Source organism: Portunus trituberculatus, chromosome 31 (assembly GCF_017591435.1).
Source record: "Portunus trituberculatus isolate SZX2019 chromosome 31, ASM1759143v1, whole genome shotgun sequence".
NCBI classification, from domain to species: Eukaryota; Metazoa; Arthropoda; class Malacostraca; order Decapoda; family Portunidae; genus Portunus; species Portunus trituberculatus.
The window spans coordinates 25,723,384-25,734,287 of NC_059285.1; the positions used below are offsets into that span (position 1 = coordinate 25,723,384).

A 10,904-nucleotide genomic window follows, 5' to 3' on the forward strand; every position below is an offset into this window, starting at 1 on the left:
GGAGAGCTTGATGGAATTTGCAAACATGAGGCTGACGATGTAGATCTCTGCACTGCGGTAGGCGCCTGAGAGTGTCTACTGAGGCCTGTATGAGGTCTGGGAACCATTCCCTCTGTGGCCAAAACGGAGCAATCAGAATAACGTTTGTTTGACGTGCCATTCTCAGCTTGTTGAGCACCTTCCTGATCAACGGGAAAGGTGGGAAGGCATAAAGATCTTGATGATCCCAATTGTACAGAAAGGCGTCTGTGGCTACTGCCATTGGATCCCGAAACGGGGATATGAAGTTTGGTAGCCTGAAGTTGAGCCTCGTTGCAAACAGGTCCACCGTGGGGTAATTCCAAAGCCTCCATAGGAGATTGCAAACCTCCTGGTGGAGAGTCCACTCTGTAGAGATGATCTGATCCTGTCTGCTGAGGCAATCCGCTAAGACGTTTGCCGAGCCCTTCATGAATTGGGTGAGGATCCGGACAGCATGATCCTCCGCCCACTGTAGGATGGCTTGAGCCTCGGCATTGAGGCTTCCTGAACGAGTCCCGCCTTCTTTTGCCAGATATGACAGGGCCGTGGCATTGTCGGAGAACACTGCCACCATCTGTCCTCGGATATGATCCTTGAAGTGCAGAAGGCCGAGACGTATAGCTTTGAGTTCTAGAAGGTTGATGTGTAAAGACAGCTCGTGAGTGGCCCACACACCGCTCACTGAATCGTGTAGAATCGACGCTCCCCAGCCATGGTGGAAGCATCTGTGTACAGACAAACATCCGGGGAAACTAACTGAAGGGACTGTCCCAACCAAGGATTGTGGTCCAGTGTCCATCACTGAAGATCGTCCAGGATTTCAAAATCCCAAGGAACTGGAAGGTTGTCTCCGTCGGACTGGCGATCCCAGAATTGAGAAAGGCGAAATTGAAGGCTGCACATCCTCCGTCTTGCCCCAGGAATTAGATGCAGCAGAGAGGACATGTGGCCTAGGAGGGCTAACCAAGGCTTTGCTGGAGGGGACTGAACACTTAGAAAAGTCTTGATTTGAAGTTGTAGATTCTCTAGGCGTTTCTGTGTCGGGAAAATCTTCAAAAGAGGAGAGCGAATCTCCATCCCCAAATAAATCCTTGCCTGGGAGAGTGAAAGCGATGACTTTTCCCAGTTTACCTGGATTCCCAGTGATGCACACAGACGGAGGAGGTAACTGGTTGCCTCGAGTGCTGTCTGTTTCGAGTGAGCTAACAGCAGCCAGTCGTCTAAGTAACAGAGGAGGCGAACTCCTTGTTGATGTGAAGCCGCTGAAACTGGACCCATCATCCTGGTAAAAACTTGAGGGGCCGTGAAGAGGCCAAAGCAAAGAATCCTGAACTGGAAGTGCCGCCCTCTCCATATAGAGCGGAGAAACTTTCGGCTGTCTGGGTGGACTGGGATCTGAAAATAAGCATCCCGGAGATCGATGGCAGTCATCCAGTCATGTCTGTGGATGGCAGACATAACCATCCTCACTGTTTCCATCCTGAAGGGAGTGGTAGTCACATAACGATTCAGCGTGAATAAATCGAGGATTGGGTGAATGCCTCCTGTATTCTTGGGCACCACAAAGAGGTGACTGTAAAAACTTGGATTTGCAGACGTCTCCTCTATTGCTCCCTTTGTCAAGGGAAATTGGACCTCGGATTCTAGTGCCTTGCCCTTCTCAGAACCTGGAGTGTAAGAACAAAACTCCAAAGATGCCAAGGTGACGGGGAAGAGATGTGAAGGGGATCTTGTAACCTTTGCGAAGGATGGAGAGAACCCATGCCTCTGCACCAATTGCCATCCAACTGTCTAGATTCTTGGCATGCTGTACCACCATCTGTGGGTCTTTACCCTTAGTGGTGAGGGCGAGGGCTAAGTCTGTGTTGAGTTTGGCTGCTTTCCCAGCAAACTCGTGTCCACTGACCCCATAGATCCTTCTGTACCGGCCGGAAGGGTAGCGAGCAAGTGATGGCCGGGAGCCTTCATTAGCACAACGAAGAGCTTTAGTGGCGGCCTGTAGAGAAAAATCCATTGGCTGTGCTCTAGTGAAGCGGATGTGTTTATCCTCCACCATCCTGACTTCCCCTGGGGGCACTGGGCGAAGAGATCCTTCCGCATATCCAAGAGCCTCCGGAAAACACTGGGCAATATATTCCATCATGGACTGAAAGATCGGAATGGAAACAGGCCCTCTGTTAACCCTTGTGTCAGCTTCCTCCTCAGAAGAATCTAGGCCGTGATTTTCAAAGTATCCAGAAGAGGGGACACCTGGTAACCCTGGATCTCCTGATGGACCTCGGGTTCTAGTGTGCAGAGAAGATCCTGGATCCTGATATGAAGGGATCCTAGAACAGATCCTGTTGCCTCAGGGTGAGGGGCAACAGGGTGAAACTGTTCATGGTGGAAAGAGGCATAGGAGGTGGCGTCTGTACCTGGCACTCCTGTGTGCCTTGTGGACCGAGAAGGGGTGGGAAGCATGGCATGGATCACACCCTTCTCAAGCTGTGTGGGCTTGACCGAGTCCTCAGTCAAAGCGCCCTGGAATTGCACAGCAGGACCCTCACCCAGGGTCTGTGGGCGGAAGTGTTATACTGGACACACACGCCTGTTCCTGCCCTGACCCCGTCCTGAAGGAGATCCTACATGTAGAGGATCCAAATCTCCCCCCACCTCCGGACGGGATCGCTTGATCCTCCATGGATGATCCTTAGGGGTCCTAGAGCGTTTCCCCCCTATGAATCCAGCGGAGGGACAGCCTGATCTAATCCTAACTCATCCCCGGGCCTCTCCTGCTCCCGGTTACCCCCCGCCGGCACGTCAGGTAGGAGTGACTTCACACTCTGCCTTGTGCCAAGGCCGGGAGGGGGGTTGGTAGCAGACTGCACCGCACCTTGAACCGAGAGCGAGGGGGCAGCTGTAAGAGAGGCGGTATTAGGAGCTAACCTGCCCTCTGCTTCCTTAGACACCATAGCTGAAACCATATCAGGGAAGGAAACATATTTACTGCCTTCCTGAAACCCGAGGAAAGCAGCCAACTCCTTGAAAAAACTTGACCAATCCCAAGGAGACACTTTGGATCCCGGAATCTGAGAAAACGAATCCTCAGGCCCCACTGATCCAGGTACCGAATCCCTGTCTGATCCTGAAGCCATGGGGGACAGGACCGCGCCACGAGAATAAGAACATTTATCAAAAGGCTCCTGAGACTGGCCTGAAGGGTTAGAGGCTTTCTTCCTAGCTTTATAGTCTCGCCTCTTTTGTAAAGTCTGTTGGTACATACAGGAACTGAGCACCCACCTGGGACTCCAATCAGCACACTCCCGACATCTGTTGTTTACATCAAAGAAACCATCACGGCAGACAATACATACAGAGTGTGGATTGTCTCCTGCATCCAGACGAAGCACAGACTCTCCTGACAATATGTGAGGCCGAGGAAAAAGGTGATGAAGAGCCCAGCGGTGAGCCGGCAGCATGGCGGGTTGAGTCCTGGCCACCGCCGACACTGCAGTCACCGCCACGAACAAACTCGACGTCGCCGTAAGAAGGAGAAGGCGATGACAAGCCCTCCAGAGCCTCCTGATGGCCAGCCATAAAACAAACAGGTCCATGTAGAGAAAACAGATGGGCAAAAAAGTTCCAGAGCACTGTAACAGACACGCATGCAAGCGCGTCTCAAGAAAGAATGACGTGGCTGGCTGAGGGAGATGGTGTTGCCGTAAGTTGCCAGGGGTTACCAGGATGGAATACGACGAAAGTTTTGAATGTGGAATAGATGGCTGGGTAATAGGGAGCATTGTAAATGCTAATATATAAAAAGCAGGTTATATGTGAAACAAACTGGATAAGTGTAGATATGGAGATGGGGCCACATGAGCGTAAAGCCCAGGCCCTGTAAAACTACAACAACTAGGTAAACACACACACACACAAAAAAAAATATGGCAGAACTATTAAATAATAAATTTCAGGAGGTCTTTACTAAGGAATCCAAATTTGAAAGGCCACAGGGTAATAGAGACAGTCTATATGAGAGAGATTAACCAAGCTTGAAATAAAAGAGTTAATGAAGGAACTGGATGAAGAGAAGGCAATGGGACCGGATGAAGTCTCAGGCAGAATACTGAAAGAATGTAGGGAAGAACTAGCAAGTCCTACATACAACATCATAAAATGCTCAATAGAAAATGGAACAGTACCAGTAGAATGGAAAAGAGCTGAGGTGGTTCCCATATATAAGAGCGGAAGGAAGGAAGAACCTTTAAATTACAGACCGGTATCACTAACTAGTGTAATATGTAAGATGTATGAAAGAATAATAAAGAAATAATGGATCGAGTTCCTTGAAGACAACAAATTAATATCAAATAGCCAATTTGGTTTTAGAAAAAAGACGGTCGTGTGTAACTAATTTATTGAGTTTCTATTTGTACTGAGTGGCAGTACTGGGTTGGGATTATTACCCAATATTAGGGTATGTATTTAGTCACCAAATCCTCATTTTCTCTTCATCTATGTAGCTAGGAGTTCTTATATAGGGAGTCCCTTGAGGGAGAACAAGAGGGATGACGTAGGCAGCGCCTATCATGGCTGCCGCCTTTATAAGGTGGGTGCGTGGTGGCGTCCTCATAGACCATCACCACTCTCGTCTGAGGTAGGATCCCCGATCAATCTCCCGGAGCTGCTGCAGTACTCCACGAGGTCTGGCAAGAACAACCCATAAGGAGATACTTCTTGTGGTTTCAGCAACACCCCTGTGGGACCCTCTGCCCCCTTTCCACCCAGCACAGAGAGAGAGAGAGGGAGAGAGTGGGAGAGAGAGAGAGAGAGAGAGAGAGAGAGAGAGAGAGAGAGAGAGAGAGAGAGAGAGAGAGAGTAGCTGCTACCATCGCTGCCGCCACCTCCACCATCCCCACCACCTCCCTCACCCCAAATCCCGCTAATAACGATGCCCTCCCCACCGCCACAAGCTTCACCTCGACTACTGCCTCGCCATCTACGCGTCCCGCTCAACACAACAACCAGGCAGCAGCAAGAAACCCCACTAATAATTCAGGTGGAAGGAAGAGACAAGCAAAAAAGAGCCACACGGGTAGAGGAGCGAGAATGACCCCACCTGCTGCCCAAAATGCCCCCTACCTAGGCCCGCCAGCACCAAGAAACGTCGGCCACTCCCCTCTCCTAACGGTTGTCTCTGCCAACGTGAGAGGGCTTCGTAGCAACATTGCTGATCTCTCCCACAACTTTGTACAACGACAAAAAGCCGATATTGTGGCGGTGAGCGAAACGTGGATGAGTGACACTGTGGAGCCATCATTCGGCAAAATAAAAGGCTACACGAAGTGGGTGAGGAAGGATTGTATCGGCAGGACAGGTGGAGGTGTGGCTGTTTGTTTTAAAAATGGCCTCCAGACTCAGGAATTGTCAGTAGACCTTCCTCAGCAAATGGAAGCACTTTTCTTCCGCATAGTGCTGACTGACAACAGTGGCTTGCTGCTCTGTGTACTATATCGCCCCCCCAGGCAAGGCCGATTCTCGCTTGACTTCCTGGCGGAGGAGATGGACAACTTGCTCCAACGCCACGGCTGCAAGAACGTCCTCATCGTGGGAGATCTAAATTTCCATCTCGAGCAGCACGCTTACAACAACTTAGTGACAGTGTCCGGCCTCACCAACCACGTCACATTCCAGACCCACGAAAGAGGAGGCCTGCTCGACCCAGTATTATCAGACCTCCTGGAAGAAAGAATATTGTGTCAGCAGCTGGATAAAGTGGGTAGTTTGGACCACCACGCCGTACTGACGAAGATCCAGCTACATGTGGCGAGGGAAAAAGCTGCACCTCGAACTATCTGGCTATGGGAGCAAGCTAGCTGGCGTGACATGAGGGGCGCACTGACAGCCACAGACTGACAGAGACGCGGAGGAGATGACTCATGCTCTCACCTCAATCCTGGCCACACTACAGGACCGCCACGTCCCTCACCACACATACCTCGCCAAGGCCACAAACCCCCAATGGTTTGGCTTCCGCTGTCAGATAGCTGCCGAAGCCAAGTATGCAGCATGGAGGAGATACAAGCAGCGCCCGTCACAACACAACCTCGCCATGCACCAAGCTGCTTGTAAGAGAATGACTGACACCTCCAAGTGGGCGAGGAAACACTGGGAGCAAGACCTCAGGAGAAAGCTCACAGGCCCAGGAGTTGGAGATAAGACGTGGTGGACACTGGTCAAGGAGAGGCAGGCAGGAGAGCATGCCCCCCCCCCTCACCAGGTAGGACGGAGCCACTGCCTCAAGCAGTGATGACAAGGCTGCACTCCTGGCAAAATTATTTGCAGAAAAAATGCAGGTTGAGAGCCCCACACGCCCCCCTCCAGTGCTACCCCAGGAGATAGTGCACACCATCACCTCAATACCCATCACCACGGAGCTGGTGGAAAAAGCACTCGGGCAACTGGACGCAGGGAAAGCCACGGGCCCAGATGGAATCAGCCCCCGGGTGCTGAAACAATGTGCCAGGGAACTGTCAGTGCCTCTTGCTGCTATTTTTTCTGCCTGCCTGGCAGAGAAAAAGTGGCCAGCATCCTGGAAGGAGGCATACGTGGTCCCTGTGCATAAAAAAGGGTCCAAGTCTGACCCAAGGCACTACCGACCCATCTCCCTGCTGTCTGTGATGGGTAAGGTGTTCGAGAAACTGGTGGCAGCCATCATATGGCAGCACCTGGATGAACACCAGCTTCTCTCACCCCACCAGTTCGGGTTCTGGCCAGGTCGATCTACTTCCAATCTCCTTCTCCTACTCTCCCAGGAATGGCAGGACACTCTTGACGAAGGCCTGGACACGCTCGTAGTGGCCCTTGATATCGCGGGAGCTTATGACCGAGTGTGGCATGTGGGTCTTCTGACTAAGCTCCAAGCCAAGGGCATCGACGGTGGTCTCCTGAAGCTACTCGAGGATTACCTCCATGGAAGGACGCTTCGAACCGTCGTCAATGGGCGGACCTCATCACCCACCAATATAGGAGCGTCAGTTCCACAGGGCTCAGTGCTTGGCCCAGTCCTGTGGAATGTGTATATAGACGATCTCCTGCGCCAGCTTCCTGCAGTCAAGGCTTACGCTGACGACTGCACAATCTCCCTCTCCTACTGCCGCCAGGACAGCCAGCGCGCCGTGGCCAACATCAACCGCCAGCTGAAGGCATCAGAAGAGTCGGGGAAGGTGTGGCAAGTCACCTTCGCGCCGGACACAATCCCCTGCCGCCTCTCAGGCTGTGGAAGGACAACTACGGTTTGACGGCGAGCAGCTGCCTCTCAAGGAACACATCAAGATCCTGGGAGTCACCATGGATCGTGAGCTGCGCTATGACACCCACATCACGTCTGTAGCCCGTCAGACCTCTCAGCATGTGTCAGCCCTGCGCAGGATTTCTGGCAGTCTGGACTCGCGAGGCATCCTCACTTTCTACAGGGCACAAATCCATCCCTGTATGGAGTACGGTGCCTTGACATGGATGTCCAGCGCCCATACCCACACCAGCCGGCTCGACGCGATACAGAGGCACGCTCTTCGTCTTGGGGGAAGACGAGGAGAACGTGGCAAGTATCACGTCACTGGAGCACCGGAGGGACGTGGCAACCTTGACGGTGTGCCACAAAGCTCAAGTGCTGCATACACCTCACCTCTCCCACCTCAGCCTGCCGCCACACCCACCCGGGAAAAATACGAGGCAAGCAGCGGATGGGGACCAGCTGGTACTGGTGCCTCTCTCCCGCTCCTCACAACACCAGCAAACATTCAGAGCCAGGACAGCGCGCCTGTGGAATCAGTTCACGGTGGCCATGCCTGCTGAGGTAGCGGGACTATCAACTCAGCAGACAAAAGTGGCCGCCAATGTCTGGAGAAGCGCTCTCCCTGCCTGGCTAGTGCTGTAAAGTGTAGTGCAGTGAGTGAGGTGTCATAATAATATACTAACGAGAAAAAGACGTTTAGAATAGTTCCTTGCCAATACAAGGAGCTTTATGTCTAAATCTCTTTCTGTACCCAATTTATTGTAAAATTATAAGTGTAAGATAATGTTTAAATAAAAAGAGAGAGAGAGAGAGAGAGAGAGAGAGAGAGAGAGAGAGAGAGAGAGAGAGAGAGAGAGAGAGAGAGAGACAGAGAGAGAGAGGACGCAACGCCATACCTCCCTCCCGGGATGCCCCAGGCCACCTCACCTCAACTCGTCTCAAAGCTGAGTCACCTAAGGTTTCTCCCATAGTTCTCCCTCTATAGGTAGGGTAGATAGGCGTTTACATGACTGTGTTGTGTCGCCAGAGGATTAAAGTGTCTATTTCTGTTAAGTTTGGCTGTTTCTCCCTGCCCCTTGGATCCGTTACATCTTTCTTTTTTTAACCACTCGGCCTAAGCTTCACTTAGGCCCAGTAAACTAGGCCTGAGCATCACATAGGCCCAGTATATATTCTAGAATAGTTGATAGAGTACAAGAGAGAGAGGGATAGGTTGACTATATTTATTTGGATTTAAAAAAGGCGTTTGACAAAGTGCCATATACAAGATTACTATGGAAGTTAGAGAAGGGTGGCTTAAAAGGAAGCATATTGAGATGGATAGAAAATTATTTGAGGGGGAGAGAAATAAGGACGGTAGTTAAAGATATGAAGTCCAAGTGGAGAGCAGTAGAAAGCGGAGTGCCACAGGGGTCAGTATTAGCACCAATACTTTTCCTCATTTATATTAACGACATGCCAGAAGGAGTGAACAGCTACATAAATCTGTTTGCAAATTATATGAAACTGTGCAGAGTTATAAAGCAAAAAGAGGATTGTGAAATACTGCAAGAAGACGTAAATAAGATCTGGGAATGGAGTAAAAAGTGGGAAATGGAATTCAATGTGAACAAAAGCCATGTCATGGAAATGAGAAAGAGTGAAAGATGACCCGTGAGAATCTATAAGATGGGAGATGGAGTAGAACTAGACAAAGTAAAAAAAGGAAAGGACTTAGGAGTGATGATGGAAGAAAACAATCAACCGGTAAGCCATACTGATAGAATTTTTAGAAAAACATATAATTTGCTAAGAAATATTGGAGTAGCATTTCACTACATGGACAAAGAAATGATGAAGAAATTGATAAATACTATAATAAGACCCAGATTGGAATATGCAGGAGTAGTGTGGACCCCTCATAAAAAGAAACACATAAGAAAGTTGGAGAGACTACAAAAAATGGCTACAAGAATGATTCCAGAATTTGAAGGGATGACATATGAGGAGAGACTAAAGGCTATGGATCTGCCAACCCTGGAACAAAGAAGGGAGAGAGGAGACCTGATATAAGTTTATAAATTGATCAACGGAATGGACCAAATGGATAATAAGAAACTGATCCTGAGAGAAGAATATGACATTCGAAGCACAAGATCGCATAGTAAAAAGCTGAGAAAAGGAAGATGTCTGAGAGATGTTAAAAACATAGTTTCCTGCAAAGATGTATTGTGACGTGGAACAGTTTAAATGAAGAAGTAGCATCTGCAACGAGTGTGCATACTTTTAAAGTAAGATTGGATAATTGTAGATATGGAGACAGGGCCACACGAGCATAAAGCCCAGGCCCTGTAAAACTACAACTAGGTAAATACAACTAGATAAATACACACACACACACACACATACACACCTTCTGAGGCATGTAGCAGTTGTGAGCACCAGATCAGGTTCAATCAGGGCACCACTGCAGATATATTTATTGCCCCCAGGATGGCGTTCCATGAGAGCTGTTATCCAGCACCACTCCAACGTGGAGGCCGTCATCCCTCCCAGAATATGACTAGATCCACTTGGTTCAGGCATCTGTATGTAAAATATATCCCCTGTCTAGTTGCAAATTTTTTTTTACATTCAACTAAAGATCTTATGGAACGGTAAATATTCTACAGTTATATTCACTGTGGTAGGTAACTTTGGGCTATCCAATGTAAAACTAATTATTGACACTTAAAAATCAGGAAAAAATGGTTGTCTTACACTGGGTCCCTTGAATCCACAGATATTCTGATTGACTGGCTGTAAAATGAGCTCATCACCATAGTCTGTCTGGTCTTCATTTTGGTGACTCTCATGTTGGTCCTCTATATTTTCCATGGTCGTTTTTGAAATTTCTAAAGGATTCTGAGTGGTCGGCAGTAAAGAGGTAGCATTTGACGAGTAATCCTTGGTTACCAAGACGGTACCAGAGGTCTGTGGATCTTCTTTTGAAAGAACTATTAAAGGAAGTGGTGTAACAGCAGTGGTAGGTATCTCATGGTAGCTTTCTGTGGTTTCTGTCTTAAAAAAAAGTAGGTGATTGCTATTATTTGATGAACCAGTTATCAATGCTATTGGAACTGTATCATAATTAAGTCAGATAGTGGAAGAACGTGCATATAGTTATATGGCATGTATGAAAATCTGACACAACTCTAATAACATAAATAAAAAAAGAATGAGAAAGGAATATCAATCATCACTTAATTATATACTTAGGTACATCACTGCAAGCTCAATGGTGATGATAATCTGGGGAGGCTCCTTTTACATACTGTAACTGTCAAACAGCCAAAATGGTAAATATGTAAAAGATAAGAACACCATATAATATAAAAAAGGCTTCATATGTGTATATATATATATATATATATATATATATATATATATATATATATATATATATATATATATATATATATATATATCCCCTCACACTAAACACACACACACACTCACGGAAGTGGATATGCAATTATAATATGATAAATTTATGGATTTATATAACTGTGCTGTGAAGAAGTTTGTGCCATATCACAGAATGAGGACTTTAAATAATAAACAGTGGTTTAATAGAAATTGTGAAGAA

At 48.2% G+C, this 10,904-nt stretch overlaps 1 protein-coding gene across 2 annotated transcripts in view; it reads right to left on the reverse strand.

Moving 5' to 3' along the window:
- LOC123511359 (protein masquerade-like) overlaps positions 1-10,587 on the reverse strand; it is a 183,411-nt gene extending 172,824 nt beyond the window's left edge. For both annotated transcript variants that reach the window (XM_045267172.1, XM_045267171.1), the window contains exons 1-2: positions 10,037-10,587; positions 9,690-9,862 (exon numbers count right to left, since the gene is read on the reverse strand). In XM_045267172.1, the coding sequence (XP_045123107.1) occupies positions 9,690-9,862; positions 10,037-10,153 (290 nt within the window). In that variant the 5' untranslated portion in view covers positions 10,154-10,587. The remainder of the gene's footprint in view (positions 1-9,689; positions 9,863-10,036) is intronic.
- Positions 10,588-10,904: the final 317 nt, after the last annotated feature.